Source organism: Callithrix jacchus, chromosome 13, assembly GCF_049354715.1.
Source record: "Callithrix jacchus isolate 240 chromosome 13, calJac240_pri, whole genome shotgun sequence".
NCBI classification, from domain to species: domain Eukaryota; kingdom Metazoa; phylum Chordata; class Mammalia; order Primates; family Cebidae; genus Callithrix; species Callithrix jacchus.
Genome location: NC_133514.1, coordinates 121845132 through 121866182, shown reverse-complemented (window position 1 = coordinate 121866182; position 21051 = coordinate 121845132). Strand labels below are relative to the sequence as shown.

Below are 21051 nucleotides of genomic sequence, written 5' to 3'. Positions count from 1 at the left end.
TGTTGGGGGGGGCGCCGTGAGTTGCCCGCGGGAAGTGGGGTGTGGCCGGGAGTTGCCCACGGGAGGTGGGGTGTGGCCAGGAGTCACCCTCATCCCACAGCTGTGCTTTCCTACAGCTCTCGCCCAGCCCAGTGCAAAGTGACTCCAGGTACCACTCCAGGGTCCGGCCCCGAGCTCAGAGGGGGTGGGAGTGGCTTCTCGGCCAAGTCCGATGGGGAAGCCTGTGGCTGCCGAGGGCACAGCTGCAGTGCCACCCAAACCTGGCCCTCACTGAGGCTTTCACCTGGGTGTGACTTGCCGTCTTGGTTGACCTATGCCGAGGGAGGGACGCCGATTTCTCGTTGCTCCCGAATGAGTTTCTCTTACAAGGGGTGTGTCTTCTGGCTTTGGGATGATGTTCCTGCCATTTTCCAAGGCCTCTGCCTGGTACCCACCTTGCCCATATGAGCTCCCGGCCCTCTCCCAGCACCTCGCGGGTACTGCTCTCAGGCTCCTGGGGGCTGGAGCCGTCTGCCCTGGGACACAAGCACCTCTTCACTTCGGCGGAGCCCCGAAGATGACAGGCCACGGAGGTGACACTGGGTTCACCACGGCTGCCTGATCTCAGTGCACGGGCATGGGTGCCCCCAGCTCACGACTTCAGGTCTTGCCCTGACCCCCACTCCTGTGAAGTCCACAGTGGCGCTTCCTCAGGAGGAGGCAGGATGGCCTCCCGCAGGAAATGTGCACATTCTCAGCTCCCTGGCTCTGCCTCTTCGTAGGGTTTTGGATGAGGGAGTCCAGCACCTGGGGGACCCCCTCGTGCTCAGACAGAGGCAGCTGCTCCGGGTTGCACAGCCCTTGGCTCTTCTGATGAGCTCTGCTCCCACAAGGACAGAGCACAGGATTCCCCACGCTGCCGGGCTCAGCCTCAGTTTCCCATCACAGACCAGTCTGAATCTTCTGCGAGGCCATCATGAACTTCTACCTGCACCTCATTAAAAAATATGTAGCTCGGTAACATTGCACCTTCATCCACAGACTCCCAAAGTCGGGGGTGTGGCAGGGGGCGGAGGGGAGGGGAGGTCTGCGTCTCCTGGCTGCGCATTTGGCCACAATAGCAGCAGGGAGGGCCTATGGCTCAAACCAGCAATAATCCTCTGCTTCCCCCGAGTCATGGGTTTTAAATGCCTTTGTCTAATCACCTCCCATCTTACGAGGTGGTGAATGGTGGGTGTTTGTCTTGGGGGTAGTGGGTGTTTCTTCCCCAGGAGCCACGGGCAGGTCCTCATCCTGCTCTCCTGGGCTGATGAAAATGCTCCCACTCCACACCTGTGACCCAGGCAGCCCAGGCAGTGAGGGCTTGCAGCTGGGCCGGGCGACCTCCCACCAGCTCAGCCTCGGACCACTCCACGCAGGCTTAAATCCCAGCTGGGTTCTGGGTGATCTTAAAGACATCGCCTGTTCCTCTTTTTTGTTTTCTTTTAAATGTTTGATTCTTCTTAAAAGGATTTACTTTTTCAGAGTAGTTTTAGTCACAGAGACATGGAGAAAAAGGTCCAGAGAGTTCCCGTTTGCCTCCTGCCCCCACACAGGCACAGCCTCCCCACCTTCCACACGCCGTGCTGGAGATGCACGTTGGTGACGGTGGTGATGAACCCGCACGGACGTGTCATGACCGTCAGGGTCCCGGAGCTCTCCACAGGGCTCCCCCCGCTGCTCACTCCGTGGGTCTGGATGCATGATCGCGGCCGTCCGCCCTGCGCTGTCCCATGGAGCACTTTCACCACTAAACACCCTCTGCGCTCTGCCCCGGGCCACCTGTCGTCTTTCTACCACCGCCGCAGTTTTGCCTTTCCCAGAAGTTCATCCGGGTGGACTCAGGCAGGGCGGAGCCTCTTCGACTGGCTTTGTTCCCTCCACACTGCGCGTTCCAGCTGCTTCTACGTGTTCGTTCTTGTGCCTTGATGGTTCCTTCCTCGTTCTAGTGCCCAGCAATCCTCCACGGCCCAGGTGTCCCCAGGCTACTCACTCACCTCCTGACAGGCATCTTGCTTGTCCCAGCTTGGGCGGGTGAGAGGGGAGCTGCTGTGAACACCTGTGTGCAGGTTTCCATGGGGATGAAGGAGTTCAGCTCTTCTGCGCAGGTTCCAAGGTGCGTGCACACTGGGTCACAGGGTCAGAGCCCATGTTGACATGTGTAAATAGCGCCCAAACTGTCCTCCAAAGTGGCCGTGCCATCTGCATGCCCTTCAGCAGGGAAGGGGCATCCCCGCAGTGCCACGTCCTCACCAGCACTGGATGCTGCCCGCGTGCAGGACGGTGGCTGCTCTGGCAGGCGTGCGAGGGCCGCCTCGTATTTCCCTGATGATCGGGTCGGGGGGCATCTTCTCTTACGGGTTTCTGCCATGTTGTGAGGGATCTGCTGAGGTCTTTGACCCACTTTTAAATCGGGCTTTTGTTGACTTTTAAGAGCTCTTGTATTTTTCCTTTATCAAATGTGTCTTTTGCAAATGTTTTCTCCCAGTCTCTGTCTTCTCTTATGCTCTTGACAGTGTTCTTAAATCTTAATTTTAAGAAAGTCCAGCTTGCCAAGTATTTCACAAGGTATACGTTTGGCGTTGCTCATCTGAGTTCTTCCTGTGCTATTTTATAGGAATTTTATAGTTTTGTGTTTTACGTCTGGGTCTGTGGCCCATTTTGAGTTAATCGTGAGAGGTGAAAGGTCTGAGTCTAGACCCGTTTATCAGCACGTGGGTGCTCGGTTGCTCGGCACAGTTTTTGGGGAAGATGGTCTTCCTCTGCTGCTGTGCCTTTATTCCCTCGTCTGATATCAGCTGACTGTATCGACGTGGGTCTGTGTGTGGGAGCTCTACTTTGTTCCATTGATCTATTGTCTGTTCTCTGCCAGCATCACCCTTTCTTCGTACTGAGCTGTGCTGGCTATTCTGGGTCTTTTTCCTCCCCACATAAACTTTAAAATCAGTTTGGTCAATATCCACAACATAAGTTGCTGAAACCTTGACTGGGATAACATTGAATCTATAGATCAAATCACGAAGAATGAACTCTTGACAATGTTGAATCTTCCTGTCCACGAACATGGGACAAGAGGAGGTGAGAGACATCCTCACCTCTTGAATTGCCTGAATCTGGGAGGCAGAGGCTGCAGTGAGCCTTGCAGTGTCCTCAGGAAGAGGGGACATTGTTGCCTTGTTCCTCATCTGTCTCTTTATTCTTGTTTGACTTTGTTGATCAGAGATTTGTAGTTTTCCTCACATGGATCTCATCATATTTTATTAGATTTATACCTAAGTATTTCATGTGAGGGGGCCAGTGTGATTGTATTATGTTTTAATTTTAAATTCCTTGTTCATTGCTAGTATGTATGAAAGGAACTGACTTCTGCATGCGAATCTTGTATCCTGCAAACTTGCTATAATTGCTTATTAGTTCCAGGAGAGTTTGGTGGGTTTTCTTGTTTTTTTTTTTTTTTGTATCAATTCTTTCAGGTTTTCTACATAGATAATCATGTTATCTGTGGACAGTTTTATTCCTTTCCAATCAGTGTACTTTTAATTTCCTTTTCGTGTCTTACTGCATTAGGTGGGACTTGACACTGAAAAGAAGACATGAGAGAGGACATCCCTGCCTCGTTCCTGATCTTGGCAGGAAAGCTTTGACTTTCTCACCGTTGCTATCGTAGATGATCTGTGGCAACTTGGAGAAGTTCTTCTGTATCCCTGGTTCACTGAGTTTTTATCAAGAATGGCTGCTGGGTTTTTGTCAAGTGCTATTTCTGCATCTCTGGATGTGGTCATTTTCTAACCTAGCATGTTGATGTGATGGATTACATTATTGATTTCCAAATGTTGAACCAGATTTGCACACCTGGGGTACGTCCACGTGGTCTTGGTGTGTGATTCTCTATCTACATTATGGAATTTGATTTGGTGGTATTTGGCCGAGGATTTTTGCATCTGTGTTCATGAGATATATCGGTCTGTGGTTTTATCTATCTGGTTTTGGTAGTAGGGTGAGGCTGGCCTCATAGAACGAGTTTGGAAACATTCTCTCTGCTTCTATCTTCTGAAAAAGATTATAGAGAATTGGCATAATTTATTCCTTACATGTTAGGCAAAATTCACTAGTAAACCCATCTATATTTGATGTTTTCTGATTTTGAAACTTGTTAATTACCTAATTAATTTTGAGACAGAGTCTCACTCTGTTGCCCAGGCTGGAGTGCAATACTGTGAGCTCACTGCAGCCTCTGCCTCCCAGGTTCAAGTAATTCTCCTGCCGTAGCCTCCCAAGTCACTGGGATTACAGATGTGTACCAACATATATGGCTAACTTTGTCGGGGGGGATTTTTAGAAGAAATGCAGTTTTGCCTTGTTGCCCAGGCTGGTCTTGAACTTCTGGCTCCAAGTGATCCTCCTGCCTTGGCTTCCCAAAGTGCTGGAATTACAGGCATGAGCCACCATTTCCAGCCTGGAAAAGTTGTTAATTAGTTATTCAATTTCTTCAATAGTTACAGGTCTATTTAGATTGGCTAGTTCTTCTCGTGTGAGTTTTGGCACATTGTCTTTCAAGGAATTGTACCATTTCTGTAGTGATGTCCCCTCTTCTCTCTTATTTTCTTAGCCAGGCTAGAGGCATATCAATTTTTTGTCTTTTCAAATAACCAGCTTCTGGTATCATTGCTTTTCCCTATGGATTTTCTGTCTCCAATCTTGTTGATTTCTGCTGTAATTTGTGTGATGTCTTTTCTTCTCCTGACTTTGGATTCAATTTGCTCTTCTTCTAGTCTCCTGAGATGGGTGCTTAGGGTAATTGGTTTGGATCTTTCTTCTTTTTCTAACACGTACATGCTGTGAACGTCCCTCAGGTGCTGCTCTTGTTGCTTCCCACAGATTTTGATAAGTTGTGTTTTCATTTTCATTTAGCTCAAAATATCTTTAAATTTCCCTTGGTATTTCTTCTTCATCCCATGTGTTATCTAGAAATGTGTCGTTTAGTGTCTGTATTTTGTGACTTTTTAGTTACCTTTCCATTCCTGGTTTTTAGTTTAACTCCACTGCGGGCTGAGAGCAGATGTTGCCTGATTTCTATTTGATATGCTTTGCCTCTGTGTCCCCATCCAAATCTCATCTGAAATTTGTAATCCTCACAGTTGAGATGAGATTTGGGTGGGGACACAGAGCCAAACCATATCAAACAGAAATCAGGCAACGTCTGCTCTCACCCAGGGAAGGACCTGCGGGAGGTGACTGGATCATGGGGTGATTTCCCCATGCTGTTTCCGTGGTAGTGAGTTCTCATGAGAGCTGATGCTTTTAAAGTGGTGGCACTCTCCCTCTCCCTCTCTCTCACTCTCTCTCTCTCTCTCTCCCTGTCTCCCCCTCTCTCTCTCCCTCTCTCTCTCTCTCCCCCTCTCTCCCTCTCTCTCCCTTTCTCTCCCTCTCTCTCCCTCCTTCTCTTTCCCTCTCTCCCTCTCTTTTCCTCCCTCTCTCTCTTTCCCTCCCTCTCTCCCCCCTCTCTCTCTCCCTCTCTCTCTCCCTCTCTTTCCCTCCCTCTCTCCACCCCTCCTCTCTCTCTCCCTCTCTTTCCCTCTCTCTCCCTCCCTCTCTCTCTCTCCCTCTCTCTCCCTTTCTCTCCCTCTCTCTCCCTCCTTCTTTCCCTCTCCCTCTCTCTTCATCCCTCTCTCTCTCTCTTGCCCTCCCTCTCTCCCCCCTCTCCCTCCCTCTCTCTCTCTCTCCTCCTTTCTCCCTCTCTTTCTCCCCCTCCCTCTTTCCCCCTCTCTGTCTCCCCCCTCTCTCTTTCCCTCTCTCTCCCTCTCCCCCCACTCTCCCCCTCTCTCTCTCCCTGCCCCGCCACCACGTGAGACATACCTTGCTTCTCCTTTGCCTTCCACATGGCTGTACGCTTCCCGAGGCCTCCCCAGCCGTGTAGCACTGTGTCAGTTAAACCTCTTTTCTTTCCAGATTACCCAGTCCCTGGTAGTTCATTTATAGCCATGTGAAAATGAACTAAATCACAAGAATGTTGTCAATCGTGGCGAATGTTCCAGGTGGGCTGAAGAATGTTCTGCCGTGGGATGAGGCAGAGTCTAGAGCTGTCAATTATGTTCCGTTGGTTGACGGTGTTATTGAGTTTGACTGTGTCCTTACTCATTTCTTTTATTTTTTTTGCCTACTGGATCTATCCATTTCTGGTAGAGATATATTGAAGTTTCTAACTAGGATCGTAGATTCATCTATTCCTCCTGGCATTTCTGTCCTTATGTAGATTCATGCTCTGTAAGGACTGTTACCTCTGTTTGGAGAATTGGCCCTTTCACCATCATGGAACGCCCTGCCTGGTCCCTGACCCTCTCCTTACTCTTGAATGTGCTGCCTGAAATCAACGTAGCGACTCCCGCTTCCTGTGAGCAAGGCATAAATCTCTCCATCCAGTTACTTTTCATCTGCGTGCTGCTGTATGTAAAGTGGGCTTCTTGCAGTCAATACATAATTGGGTCTTGTTTCCCAGACAGCCCGTCTTAATTGGTACGTCTTCACCTTTCATGCTCAAGGTGATGTGGATTCAGCTGGGTTAATATCTCCCACGTCCGGAACCGTTTCTATTTGTCGCCCATGTTCTCTGCTCCTTCTTTTGTCTTCGGCTCTTTCTGTCCTTTGTGGTTTTCACTGAGTATTTCCTATGATTCTATTTTCTCTCCTTTCTTAGCATGTCAGTTACAGTTTTTTTTTAAAAAAACTTTTTTTAGTGGTTATCCTAAAGTTTATAACATACAACGAATCCAGGCCCATTTTCAAATATGACAGCACTTCATGGGCAGTGTGACACTCATACCAGCAAAGTCACTTAACTGTCTCCCTCCCATCCTTTGTGTCATTGCTGCGGTTGGTTTCACTTGCATATAAGCACACCTGGGTGTGCACGTGTGTATATCATAGGCACACCTGGGCGTGCACGTGTGTATGACATAGGCACACCTGGGCGTGCACGTGTGTATGACATAGGTAGGCACACCTGGGCGTGCACGTGTGTATGACATAGGCACACCTGGGTGTGCATGTGTGTATGACATAGGTAGGCACAGCTGGGCATGCATGTATGACATAGGTAGGCACACCTGGGCATGCACGTGTGTATATCACAGGTAGGCACACCTGGGCGTGCACGTGTGTATATCATAGGTAGGCACATCTGGGCGTGCGCGTGTGTATATCATAGGTAGGCACACCTGGGCGTGTACGTGTGTATGACATAGGTAGGCACACCTGGGCGTGCACGTGTGTATATCATAGGCACACCTGGGCGTGCACGTGTGTATATCATAGGTAGGCACACCTGGGCGTGCACGTGTGTATGACATAGGTAGGCACACCTGGGCGTGCACGTGTGTATGACATAGGTAGGCACACCTGGGCGTGCACGTGTGTATGACATAGGTAGGCACATGGGCGTGCACGTGTGTATGACATAGGCACACCTGGGTGTGCACGTGTGTATATCACAGGTAGGCACACCTGGGCGTGCACGTGTGTATATCATAGGTAGGCACACCTGGGCGTGCATGTGTGTATAACGTATGTAGGCACACCTGGGTGTGCACGTGTATATGACAGGCACACCTGAGCGTGCACGTGTGTATATCATAGGCACACCTGGGTGTGCACGTGTGTATAACATAGGCACACCTGGGCATGCACGTGTGTATATCATAGGTAGGCACACCTGGGCGTGCATGTGTATAACATGTGGGCACACCTGGGTGTGCACGTGTGTATAACATATGTAAGCACACCTAGCTGTGCACGTTTATGTAACATAGGTAAGCATACATGCTTAACATGTAGGCCCACGTGATCAAATGCATTGTTGCCATTACGACTTTGGACACACGTGTCTCTGGGATTGGCGGAGAATCAGAAAGGTTTGTTTTCTCCCTTTGCTTTTTCCTCCTCTAATGCTCTTCCTGTCTTGGCTCTGAGCGTTACTCTTTCTCTCTGAAGAGCTTCCTTTAGAATCTCTCCCGGAGCAGGTTTACTGACAACTCCTTCCCTCAAGTTTTGTTTTTCTGAGAAAGCATTTTTTCTCTTTTGCGTTAAAGGTTAATTGACAGGTGCAGAATCCTGGGTGGGCTGTGTTTTCCTGTCTCAACACTTTAAACGTTTCGTTCGTTCTCTTCCTGCATGTGTGACATCTGGGAAGGCAGGTGAAGCGTGCATCTCTGTTCCTCTGCCCCTGAGGAGTGTGTGTGCCTGGCTTGTCACTCCTTCATTCAGTTTGACCCCAAGTTGTCCCATAACTGCTTTTGGAGGACAGAGGGGATGTCACCCGGGGAGCTGCAGTATGTCGGATGCCGGCGGGCCACCCCCAAGGGCCTTCTCAGCAAGGCTCTCGTGGAACTGAGGCCAGCTGGAGGGCAGGGCCAGGCATGCGCCCCAGCTCCTCCTCGGCCCCTCCCACAGTGTGGCTTCCCCTCCCAAACAGAGCAGCTCCCAGTAGCACGACAGCAATCACGGTGGCTAGCATGAGGGCAATGGCGCGTGGGCAGACCCTGCGCCACTCTGAGACTCATGGGTTAGCAGTTGGGTAGCCTCTGCCTGCACCCCCACAGAGTTCTTAGGGCAAGGGATGGGCCTGTGTGGGCGTGGGAAGGGCAGTGTGCAAGGAGCTGAGACAGGTGCGTTCAAGTCCTGCTCCCGCACAGGTGAGAGTGGTGTCTGGACATGGGGGCCAGGGCCTGGGAGCCTGTGCCCCTCGCCATCCCCCAGTGGGGTGGATGTAATGTCCTGGCCTGCAGTTATGCTCCCACTGCCTGGGTCCTCAGGCGCATGCGGAATTTTGAACTTTCACTCCCCGGGGTGGTGCATGGCAAGAGAGGCCTGGGGTCTGCGCTCACTGTGCCCTGAGATCTCTGCCAAGGAATCGTCATGTCACGCACCCTCCCTTCAGAGCTCAGGAAGCTGAGGCAGGGGAAGCTGACGTTGCCGGAGCTCGCACACTTTGGAGTGGCAGAGCCACCTTCACCTTCCTCCCCTGTGGGGCCCCAGGAGAGCTGCATGGCTGGGGAACATATCGCTGGGTTGGGAGCTCTGGGATCTGGTGCCAGGGCCCAGGGAAGAAGAGGGAACCCACAGACTGCTCCAGGCTCCTCCACTCCGGGAAGTGCAGGGAAGCTGAAACAGAGCTCACAGAGGGTCTCGGGCGTGATGGAGAGCGAGACATGGTGGCAGGGATGGGGCGGCCAGCACAGGCCTCCCATCTGCCCTATGACCAGCCGTCTGCCTGCGGCTCTCACAAGGAGACCCGAAGCAGGAAGTAATCACAAAGCAATTGCTGTCCTAAGGCGGCCCCCGCCAGCCCCTGACCTCCGCCAAGTGGTAAACTTTAATAGTCCTGTTTTCCCCACTTTCCTGAGTGTCCGTCAATAGATTTTTCAGGGTCGTGGCAGTCCAGGTCCTTGGAGAGGGAGGGCTGAAGCAGGATGGAGGGCAGGGCATTTATCTTGGGACCATGTCGGGGAGATGGCTGGGGATCAGAGTGAAGGTGCCAGGCTGCAGGGAGCTGAGGGGCTCCAAGGACCTGCCAAGGCTGCTGTGTGGACTTGAGAGCCTATGTGGTCTGCAGCCAGTGACCTCCCCACTGTCAGAGGCCGAGTAGAGCACTCTCGGAGTGAGCATGAGGGATCTATTTGTACCCACCGTTCCAAACAGGATTAAAGTGGTTCTCAAAATGCCCAACTTTTCGTCCTGACAATGTGTCCTGAGCCTGCCTCTCCCAGCTCCTCTCCAGAAATCCTGAAGGAAGGGGCAGATGATGGAGAGCTTGGAAAGGCGGCAGGACGGGGGCGGACAGGTCAAAATCCCAGGCCTGGGGCAACAGGCAGCTCAGATTTGCAGTGAGCTGGGGCTCCAGAGGAGGGAGACCAAGGCCGGCCTGTCTGAACTGCAACTGGCAACAGAGGTGGGCCGTCCATGGCATCGTCCTCTGACGGAACCCAAGCCTCTCCCCTAGCACCGGGCTGGCCAGGAGCTGCTCCAGCACTAAGTGGACAGGAAAGACTGTTCCATGCGCTGATCCCGTGTTCTCAGAGAAGCCTGTTCCGTGTGCTGATCCCATGTTCTTGGAGGAGCCCGTTCTGTGCACTGATCCCATGTTCTCGGAGGAGCCCGTTCTGTGTGCTGATCCCCTGTTCTCAGAGGATCCCGTTCTGTGTGCTGATCCCGTGTTCTCAGAGGAGCCCGTTCTGTGCACTGATCCCATGTTCTCAGAGGATCCTGTTCTGCATGCTGATCCCATGTTCTCAGAGGATTTTGTTCTGTGCGCTGATCCGTGTTCTCAGAGGAGCCCGTTCTGTGTGCTGATCCCTTGTTCTCAGAGGAGCCCGTTCTGTGTGCTGATCCCGTGTTCTCAGAGGAGCCCATTTTGTGTGCTGATCCTGTGTTCTCGGAGGAGCCCGTTCTGTGTGCTGATCCCGTGTTCTCGGAGGAGCCCATTCTGTGCACTGATCCCATGTTCTCAGAGGATTCTGTTCTGTGTGCTGATCCCGTGTTCTCAGAGGATCCTGTTCTGTGTGCTGATCCCGTGTTCTCGGAGGAGCCCGTTCTGTGCACTGATCCCATGTTCTCAGAGGATTCTGTTCTGTGTGCTGATCCCGTGTTCTCAGAGGATCCTGTTCTGTGTGCTGATCCCGTGGTCTCAGAGGATTCCGTCCTATGTGCTGATCTTGTGTTCTCAGGGGAGCCCGTTTCCGTTTTCATCTATTCTGGGGTAATTTTCTGATGGTGTGAGTTCTTTGTTTGCCATTTATTTCTCCTTGTTTTTGGTGGTAACTGTGTATAGATCGTTTTTATTATCTCTGAATGTGGTACATTCTCTACAGACCTTTCCCTTGCAAAAGGTCCATGTGGGAGATGGGTCAAAGCCATTCTGGAATCGCAGGAACACCCGGGGTTCTCAGCAATGGCCTCACACACATGTCTGTGCACAGGATGGGCCTGCTCGTGGGTGTGTCCTGGGCAGGCCTCATGTCCTTGTCACTTTGTGGTGTGAAATGGGGTTCCAAGATGGCCAGGTTGCCAGCCCATGCCCCTGATCCCATCTCTGCATGCTGGAGGCGGTGGGCTCTGAGGCCAGGGAGGTTCAATGTCCAGTGTCGGCTCTGAGAGCTCCTGGGGGAAGGTCCTCCTCGGCCGTCCCCACATCTCGGTGGAGTCTTTCTGCTGCTGTGGGCCCTCCTCTGTGCCGAGTGGTCCCAGCCTTTCTTAGCTTGCTCGGAAATTATGTCAGCACGTCCCTTCGCTACATCGATCAAACATATCAATTCACTCTAAACATGGCTCCGTGATTCTCGGCAAGACATGCATGGCCTTTACAAAATGCTGGGGTAGAGAAGCCTGGGTGGGCTTACCAACCCCTGCCCTGAGCTTCCCGGGTCCAGGACAACCGCCGGAGTCCACCTTCTGTGTCTGGCCACAGCGGCCGCTCTTCCCACATGCAGGCCGGGCATACAGGAGCCCAGCCCCTTGCAGCAGGCCTCTGGTTGGTGGGGGCAGCGGCACCGCAGCCCTCCCAGGGGCTGACAGCGGCAGGGCAGCCTCCCTCCTCTCGGGCCGCAGCCCTGCAGACTTTCCCTTTCTCGTCTCACCTCCACAGTCTGTTGTTTACAGGATCAGTTCCCACAGAAGCTGCCTGTACTTGGAGCCTGGCCCCAGGTTGCTTTTGTGGAGCTCCCAGGGCGGTGTGCTGTCCTGCTCCCGAGATGCACGGGGCTGGACGTCAGTGAGAACTGCTGGGGCAAACTCCCACCTGCCAAAGGGTGCCGGGCCTGTTCAGGACCTTGGGTGGGCCTCAAGCAGTATGTACCCTGCCTACCTCATTCAGAAACGACTGAAGAGAATCACCCAAAATCCCACGGCCTGACCGCCCAGGCTTGTGGGGTTAAAAGGGGCCATGAGGCTGTGGCAGGCCTGTCCTCCTGGGCCACAATGTGCGTCTGCGCCCAGGTCAGGGGTGACGCTGCAGTGGCCCGTGAGTGCCTTTGCAAAGTAATATGGACCTTCATTTCCTCAAGCCACGGCCCAGAGGGGTCTGCAGCGCTCTGCTAGGGGAAAGGGCGCAGCACTGCCCTCTGGGGAGGTGGCAGCATCTCTCTGAGAAAAGACACATCTGCTGGCTGTGTCCAGATCTGGCCAGGGCCCCGAGGAAGGACAGTGACAGAAACTGCTGGAGGAGTGTGGGAGTGGAAACATTCAGGCTTCCACCCTCCTGCGCGGCAGACCCCCCCCCACCGTGATCGGCCCCCACCCTCCGGCGTGGCGGATGCCCCCATGTTCAGCCTCCACCCTCTTCCACAGCAGATGCCCCCCTGCACCGTGTTCAGCCTCCACCCTCCTGCATGGGGCTCCTCTGTGTTCAGCCTCCACCCTCCTGCACGGCAGTCCCCCCCGTGTTCAGCCTCCACCCTCCTGCACGGCAGACCCCCCCCGCCATGTTCAGCGCCCCCCGTCCCCTGTTCAGCTCCCACCCTGTGCTCAGCCTTCACCTTCCTGTGCGGCGGACACCCCATGTGTGCACTGGTTCTTTTAACGCCACCCTGTGCACGTGCTGTGGAGAGTGGTGTCGGCGTGTGGCTATGTGCGTGGCGTGGCCACACACCCCTGCCAGGTGTCTGCATGGCGTAGCCGGCCCAGCAGCTCTGCGCAATCTGCTCACTTGCAAGCAGGGGGGCCGAGGCTCCAGTGATACCATGCAGAGGTCCAGGGCAGCCCGATTCCGAGGATGTCCCGCTGGCAGCCATTACAACAGTGAGGTGAAAACACAGGGCCAGGCCCGCCCTCGGGGTGTCTCGATGGGCCAATGACTTCCTCCCTCATGGCAGGGGTTCATTCTCTGGAAAGGGTGTTCTTGCCCGCAGCACTGTGCACATTTTGGGCGGGATGTGTCTGCCCTGGGAACTGCTGGGTGCTGAGTGACGTCCCCACGACCCACCCCTTGATGCCAGGAGTACCTGCCTTGTGACTGTGCCAGCCAGAGGCCTCCAGACACAGCCACATGTTCCCTGGGACAGACCCACCGTGCTGGGCAGGCCAGGCATCCCCTATGAGGCAACCACCTCCTCTGGCATCTCCCCACCCTTCTCCGTCTCCCCCAGTGCCTGTGGGGTTGTGAGGACCCATGTGAGACTTTTGTGTTCTCCTCCCTCATTCAGAAAGGTCTGCTTCAAACCTGAGAAATGACTGCAGAGCGGCTGTAAAATCTGAACCCTCCCCTCAGGCCCAGAGGAAAAATGAGCCACTTCCCTTTCTTGGCACTTTTGCCATGAGCCTTGGACAAGCTCCCGGGTCTGGCCTCCGCCCAAGCAGCCGGTCCCTCCCAGGGGCCTCCCTGTCGGGCTTCCTCGTTCTAAATGGAGGTGGAGACGCCACGGCAGACACTGCCATGGGGTTTTGAGAGCGGGCCCCACCTGACGCGGGAGACTTGCTTTCTCGGTAGTGCGGGAATAGCCGCGTTGCAAAGGCTGCGTCTGGAGGGGCAGCTCTGCGGCTTAGCACGTCGGTTTTCTACAAATACCATTTCTACTGCAGAAAGGCCTCGGGTGTGCGTGGAGTCCAAAACAGACCGTCTAGACGGACTCCTACTGTCTGACCCTTGATGTTCCTCATCCACGCGGCCGTGCCAAGCAGGTCGGTGAGTAAGAGCAACTCCCTTCACTCTGTCATAAAGGCCAGATGAGGCCCAGGCCGTGGTGATGCATGTCAGTCTGGCTGCGGCGGCTGCGCCCCCACCCGCAGGGCTCCCACGTGGCTTCCCGGTGCGCTGTGTGCCTGGGTCGCCTTGAACTAATTTCAAGTCCGAGTCCAAAAGCCACAGGGCTGCCGGAAAACAGCACTCGCTTTCAGCTGGCAGGGCCAGAGTTTACACAAAACGTGAAGAGGGAGGCTGGAGGCGACAGCATGGAAGTCGGGACGGGGTGGCCGAGGGGCCTCTCCCTGCACAGGCCTGGGGGCGGCCATTCCGTGAGGAATGGAGCCTGCGTGGTGAGGCCGAGCCCCTCATCCCGGCCCGAGCCCTCCTCTCACCTCCCCGCCACGCGCTGTCCTGAGCCTCTCGAAGCCGCCTGTGTGGAAGACATTGGCCACAGGAGAGGTGTGCTCTGCTCTGAATTAGTGCAGAGGAGGCCCTGGGTTTCGGGCACGCTGCGGGGTGGGCACTTGGCTCCGAGGGACTGAGCGTGGTGGTGAGGGAGGTGCGGGCCAGGCAGAGTGGGACGCGGGCAGTCACCGAGATTCGTAGCAGGGGCAGGGGCTGTGCCAGGTGGTGCTGCCCGCACGGCCACGCCTCTGGCTTCTGTGTCGCTAGTGGCGAGGCCATTTCCCCAGATGGCAGAGCTCACGGTAAGTGAGGTTGCTTCCCCGGGGACAAACCTCTGGTCCTAAGAGACTACCTTTTTTACTGGAAAAGAGGAGACTTTGCCAGAACCACGTTGGTGCCACAAAGTGAGGAATACCTGTCTCTCCACCCTGGTGCCAACTGGCCCATTGCTGCAGCTTCACTGTCCAAAAAAGGAGAAAGAAAAACTTTCACCAGACAGTATAACCCTTGGACCAGAAAGTGAAATGCAAGCCTCACTCTAACCCTTTCTGCAGCCGTGCTTGGGCTGGCCACAGTCCCGCCGGGCAGAGCAGACAGAAACTGGGCTGGCACCAGTGCCTGCCTCATGGTGAGCCCTGCTGTGCCGCGTCTGGAGGGGATAGCTCTGCGGCTTAGCACGTCAGTTTCCTACAAATACCGGAAACCTAGGGTTTCCAGAGTCCGCTGACCAGAGGTGGGTGAGACATCGGCAGTTCAGAAGATGCTGTGCCACCAAGTCACAGAAAAGCCTACACATTTCCCTGAGTTTCTTACAATCTGCCTGTGGCTGGCGCTGAAGCGCCTTCGGGGCAGTGTCGGCCCATGGGCCCCTGGCAGAGCTGCCATGTTCCAGGCTGAGAACAGTGAGGCCCAGGTCCAGCTCCACAGCCCCTGACTCAGTGGCCGCTTTGCCCCGAGGGCCCACAGCACAGCCTGGAAACACAGAGGCTGTCCCTGTGGTGGCAGCAGGGGATGCCACTGAGCCTTCGGCAGCAGCCACGACGGAGCCCAGCAGTCTAGGGACTGAGCAGGACTGCACCACAGTGAGGGAAATCTGCCACCACCAGGGCCAGACCCACGCTTGGTGCTGAGCTGGCCCCACGTGGTTTCCCCGTTGGAAGGTGGGGAGAACGAGAGCCCCTCCTGTGGGCATTTGTCCACACTGATGGTCAGTGCTGGTTGGTGCAGGCCTGGCCGGGCCCCTGACCCACATGGCACAGCCTCCATAGGGGGCCGCTGACCAACCCTAGGGCTCCACTGCCACAGCCTGGCATTAGGCACTGGTCACAGCCCACAGGTACTGGGGCGGCAGGGAGCCCCATCACAGCAGTGAAGGACACCAAGGGCCCCGCAGCCCCATCCGGGGACCCTGACTGTGGCTCTTGCTGCCCGCCCCACCAGCACTTCCCGGGGGCACTGTGAGGTCCCCTCAGCATCATGGGAGGGATGGCACGTCCCCCACACTGTCCGTGCAGAAGGCCTTAAGCTCGGGCTCCTGAGCCCCTGGTGCTTCCACCCACTGTAAACTCGGGCCTGTGAGGACACGCACGTGCTCCCCAGCTTCAGTGTGGCTGCATTACGGCATTGGGAGGAGGTGGATGTGCTGTACCTTTAAAACAAAGTCTGACAGCTCTGCACGCCATTTCCCATCCCTTAACTGTCACGTGTTTTTGATAAAATGAGTTATTTAAAAAATACAGCACTTCTTTTGGAACTTTTGAAGAATCTTGGACTCTGAGGGCTCCCCTTTTGAAAGCCTTTCCCTTCTCTGGGCACGAGGGCTGGGTAGGGGTTGCTGGGCCTGCACAAAGACTGGGGGGATGGAGGGGGGATACAGGGGTCCCTAGGGGAGTGTTGGAGCCTGGCAAGCTGGGCTGCTACCAGGAACCTGAATACCACCAGACACCCTGGGAGAGGTGGGCTGCGAGGCCAGGCTCAGAGCAAAGGGCATAGGCAGGAGGCATCAGGGCTCAGCACAGCAGTGTCCAGCATGTCCACCGTGCAGGAGTGTAATGGAGCAGAGTGGGGACGAGGCACCGGGGTGCAGGGTGTGGGATGCAGGGTGCTGGGTATGGGAGGGTGGGGCGCAGGGTGAGGGTGGGCAGCCTGTGGGATTCGGAGTTGCTGGGTGGATGGTGCAGGGTTTGTGGGGGTGGGGGCTGTGTGGTGTGTGGGGCATGGGGTGTTCGGGGGGGAGCGTGTGGGATGCCAGGTTTCTGGGTGTATGGTGAGAAGTTGTGTGGGGTGAGAGCCTATGGGGGAGGTGTGGGGAGTTTGGGGTGCAGTGGGGAGGTGCGGGAGCACCTCCAGGCCTGGACCTGCTGGTGTTGTGCTGGTTCTGCCGCTGAGGGTGACCCACCTGCCGCTGTGCACAAGTTGCTGAAAATCTGAGCCTGGTTTTCTTACCTGAGAAACGGGGCTGATGACCGTCCTCACGGAGCCGTCTGGTGGCCCAGTGCACCACCACGAGCTTCAAAAGCATTTCCATATGGGCAGGGCTTCCCTCCAAGTGCAGAGCCCCTGAGTTTCCTACCTGGCTGCTGACTGTCACTTGCTATCCAAGCTTCTGCAGGGGGTGCAGCTCCAGCCTGGGAACCAGCCCTTTGGGGTCCTGGTTTCATCCTTGGCTTTCATTTCCTGCTGAGTTCCCTGGACCGGAGGCCTCGGGTTTCCAGGCAGGACCTGAGTTGCTCTTCCCAGCCCAGGATGGATGGAGTCCTGCCCTGAGGCCCCCAGGGTCTGCGCCTGCCCAGCTTCTGCTGGGGTGAGGCGAGGCTGACCTGCTGCTCCTCTTGGGCTGCACTGCTGTTCTCATTTCCAGAATGTTCCTCCAGGTGTACCTCAGGTCATACCTCCCGGCAGCTGTGAGGAGAGACCTGCTGTTGGGGGGCAGATCCCGGGGCACAGACTGATTTAGGTGCAGAAAGAATTCCCACTTGCTGCCTGGACACCAGTGGGCCCTCAGAGGCAGTGTGCTGCAGGCATGCTCTCCCCAAGCCACTGTGGGACTGGGGGGCACAGGGGCTTGTTGGCTGGGTGGGACCTGGGTGTCTCAGTTTGTCTGGGCCACCAGATGTGGCAGCTCGCAAATGCTAAACCCACACCCACCCCCCGCAACCCACAAATCCCTAGGCAGGTTCACTTGTTTACAAGGTGCCTCTGGCAGTGCCTCCCGCCACCCTCACTGAACCTGTCTGGGGATCAGCCAGAGCAGGGGCCACCAGGAGCAGCCAGTGGGAACAGCCCAGGGGGGCCAAGGCCCAGTCCAGGAGCCAGCAGGGGACCTGGTTAATGCTGCCAACATCCTGTCTTCCCTAATGCCCCAAATAAAGCAGATACAGCAAATGCTCTGGGCCTGCTTCTGGGGGGCCCAAACAGCCATCTCGGGGCAGGGAAGGGCAGGGACAGAGAGGTGGCCAGCGTCAAAGGGGGGCCCTGTCTCTCCATGCCCTGGACCCCCTCCTCCAAACCCCGCTGCATGGACAGAGCTACACGTCCTGCCCACGCCAAGGAGCACCTGGAGAACACACCCCGCCCATGCCCAGGAGCACCCAGGGAGCACACCCTGCCCATGCCCAGGAGCACAGGGGGAGCACACCCTGCCCATGCCCAGGAGCACAGGGGGAGCACACCCTGCCCATGCCCAGGAACACCCAGGAGCAAGCCCTGCCCATGCCCAGGAGGAGCACCCAGGGAGCACTCCCTGCCCATGCCCAGGAGGAGCACCCAGGGAGCACTCCCTGCCCATGCCCAGGAGGAGCACCCAGGGAACACTCCCTGCCCATGCCCAGGAACACCCGGGGAGCACTCCCTGCCCACATCCAGGAGCACCCGGGGAGCACTCCCTGCCCACATCCAGGAGCACCCGGGGAGCACACCCTGTCCACATCCAGGAGCACCCGGGGAGCACTCCCTGCCCACATCCAGGAGCACCCGGGGAGCACACCCTGTCCACATCCAGGAACACCTGGGGAGCACTCCCTGCCCATGGCCTACCTTGTCCCTGTTTTGAACTTTGGCATCCAGGCCAGGGAGAGGAGAAATTTTTGCTTTAAGTCCCTCAGTTTGTGGGACATTGACCTGGCAGCCCCAGGACCCTAAAACAATGGGTTAAGCAGAAAAAAGTGGTTCCTGTGAGTTCCGAGGGGGATTCCAGGGCATGTCTGTGGGGCTGGCATCTGCTCTAGAAGATGGGGTCCCTGCTGAGCTCCGTGCAGGGCCCGGGGCCGGGCTGTGGAGAGCTGCTGACTGCACCCAGAGAGAAGGGCTCGGGGTGGCGGCTGCTGTCGGAGGCGCCTTTTCATTTTGCTCTTTCTCTTCCAACTCCAGGCCCTTGAGAGGTGATGAAAAACCTGCTAAACAGCACAGAGAAGCCCTTCCCATGGGACGCACAGCATTCACCCAAGGACAAGCCCTTCCTGTGGGGCACACAGCATTCGCCCGAGGAGAAGCCCTTCCCGTGGGGTGCACAGCATTCACCCAAGGACAAGCCCTTCCCGTGGGGCGCACAGCATTCGCCCGAGGAGAAGCCTTTCCTGTGGGGTGCACAGCATTCGCCCGAGGAGAAGCCTTTCCCGTGGGGTGCACAGCATTCACCTGAGGAGAAGCCTTTCCTGTGGGGTGCACAGCATTCACCTGAGGAGCCCACGCAGGCCGCACTGTCGGCCCACAGAGGGGAAGCCAAGGCGGAAGCCTGATGACTCGCCCCAGGCCTCAGAGCTGCACCAGGCGTTCCCACCACTAAGGCCACAGTCTCTTCAGGTTCTGCCTAACGCTCTCAATTACAGTTCTCTTAATAAAGAATATTTGTGGAGAAAACAGGTGGGGGTGAAACAGTTCTGCCGCCAACAGTGTCTCTGAATCCCAGTGAAAACAGGCCAGACCTTCTCAGCTCCCAGGGACAACCACAATACAGATGGACAGGAGTGCCCCAGGGAGGGAGGCTGGCGCGGCGACCACACGAATGTGCACCTGTGTGCATGCAGCAAGCACCCAGGTGGATGTGTGCGTGAGTACAGTATGTGTGTGTGCTGTGCGTGAGGACAGTGTGTGGGCACATCTGCTGTGTGTGAGGACAGTGTGGTGCGTGTGCATGTTTGTGCTGTGCGTGAGGACAGTGAATGTGGTGAGTGTTGTGTGAGTACAGTGCATGTGTGTGCACGTGTGTTGTGAGTACAGTGCATGTGGTGTGTGTGCTGTGCATGAGTACAGTGCGTGTGGTGTGCTGTGCGTGAGGTCAATGCGTCTGGTGTGTGTGCATGTATGTGCTGTGCATGAGGACAGTGCATGTGTGTGCACGTGTGCTGTGCATGAGTACAGTGCGTGTGTGCACATATGTGCGTGTGCTGTGCGTGAGGACAATGTGTGTGGTGTGTGTGCATGCATGTGCTGTGCATGAGGACAGTGCATGTGTGTGCACGTGTGTTGTGAGTACAGTGCATGTGGTGTGTGTGCTGTGCATGAGTACAGTGCGTGTGGTGTGCTGTGCGTGAGGTCAATGCGTCTGGTGTGTGTGCATGTATGTGCTGTGCATGAGGACAGTGCATGTGTGTGCACGTGTGCTGTGCATGAGTACAGTGCGTGTGTGCACATATGTGCGTGTGCTGTGCGTGAGTACAGTGCGTGTATGCACATGTGTGCTGTGCGTGAGTACAGTGTGTTGTGTGTGCACATGTGCTGTGCTGAGTACAGTGCGTGTGCATGTGTGTGCTGTGTGTGAGGACAGTGCGTGTGGTGTGTGCACGTGTGCTGTGCATGAGGACAGTGCATGGTATGTGCTGTGCCTGAGTACAGTGCATGTGGTGTGTGCACGTGTGTGCTGTGCGTGAGAACAGTGCGTGTGGTGTGTGCACATGTGCTGTGCATGAGGACAGTGCGTGTAGTGTATGCTGTGCATGAGGACAGTATGTGTGGTGTGCACGTGTGTGCTGTGCATGACAGTGCGTGTAGTGAGTGCACGTGTGTGCTGTGCATGACTGCGTGTGGTGAGTGCACATGTGTGCTGTGCATGAGGACAGTGCATGTGTGTGTGCACGTGTGTGCTGTGTGTGAGGACAGTGCGCGGTGTGCACGTGTGTGCTGAGTAGTGTGTGTGTGTGTGTGTGCCGGGCGTGAGGACAATGTGTGTGCTGTGTGTGCACGTGTGTGCTGTGCATGAGGACAGTGCATGTGGTGTGTACATGTGTGCTGTGCATGAGGACAGTGCATGTGGTGTGTACATGTGTGCTGTGCATGAGGACAGTGCATGTGGTGTACTGTGCGTGAGTACAGTGTGTGTGGTGTGTGTGCACGTGTGTGCTGTGCATGAGGACAGTGCGTGTGGTGTGTGCTGTGCATGAGGACAGTGCGTGTGGTGTGTACATATGTGCTGTGTGTGAGTACAGTGCGTGTGGTGTGTGTGCACGTGTGTGCTGTGCATGAGGACAGTGCGTGTGGTGTGTGCTGTGCATGAGTACAGTACGTGTGTGTACATGTGTGCTGTGTGTGAGGACTGCGTGTGGTGTGTGTACTGTTTGTGAGTACAGTGCATGTGGTGTGTGTGCACGTGTGTGCTGTGTGTGAGGACAGTGCGTGTGGTGTGTGTGCTGTTTGAGTACAGTGCGTGTGGTGTGTTTGCTGTTTGAGTACAGTGCCTGTGGTGTGTGTACACGTGTGTGCTGTGCGTGAGTACATTGCGTGTGGTGTGTGTGCACGTGTGTGCTATGCGTGAGGACAGTGCGTGTGGTGTGTGTGCTGTGCTTAGTGTCAGTACCCACCACGTCTGTACCTGCTGCTGTCTCTTTGGAGAGAAGTCCCCAGGTGCTCACCTCTGGCCTTCATGGAGTAGCTCTTCACATCTGGCCCCGGAGGATGCTGTCACGTGGACGGGCTTCGGATCTGAATGGCGCTGCCCAGGCAGGAGCAGGAGGAGAAATGCTTTC

The 21051-nt window shown here is 55.7% G+C and overlaps 1 protein-coding gene across 8 annotated transcripts in view; it reads left to right on the top strand.

Annotated features, from left to right (window-relative positions):
* Positions 1 to 18949, top strand: part of LOC118142817 (uncharacterized) — a 28389-nt gene extending 9440 nt beyond the window's left edge. For 5 of the 8 annotated variants that reach the window (XR_013525964.1, XR_013525966.1, XR_013525965.1 and 2 more), the window contains exons 3-4: positions 13585 to 13687; positions 18461 to 18949. Coding sequence is in view for 5 of the 8 variants with exons in the window: in XM_078348304.1 (XP_078204430.1) it covers positions 13585 to 13652 (68 nt within the window). In the remaining 3 variants the exon portion in view is untranslated. Of the gene's footprint in view, positions 1 to 116; positions 5648 to 13584; positions 13688 to 18460 lie in introns of those variants that run through there. The other 3 variants (XM_078348305.1, XM_078348302.1, XM_078348303.1) reach the window with 2 other exon arrangements.
* Positions 18950 to 21051: the final 2102 nt, after the last annotated feature.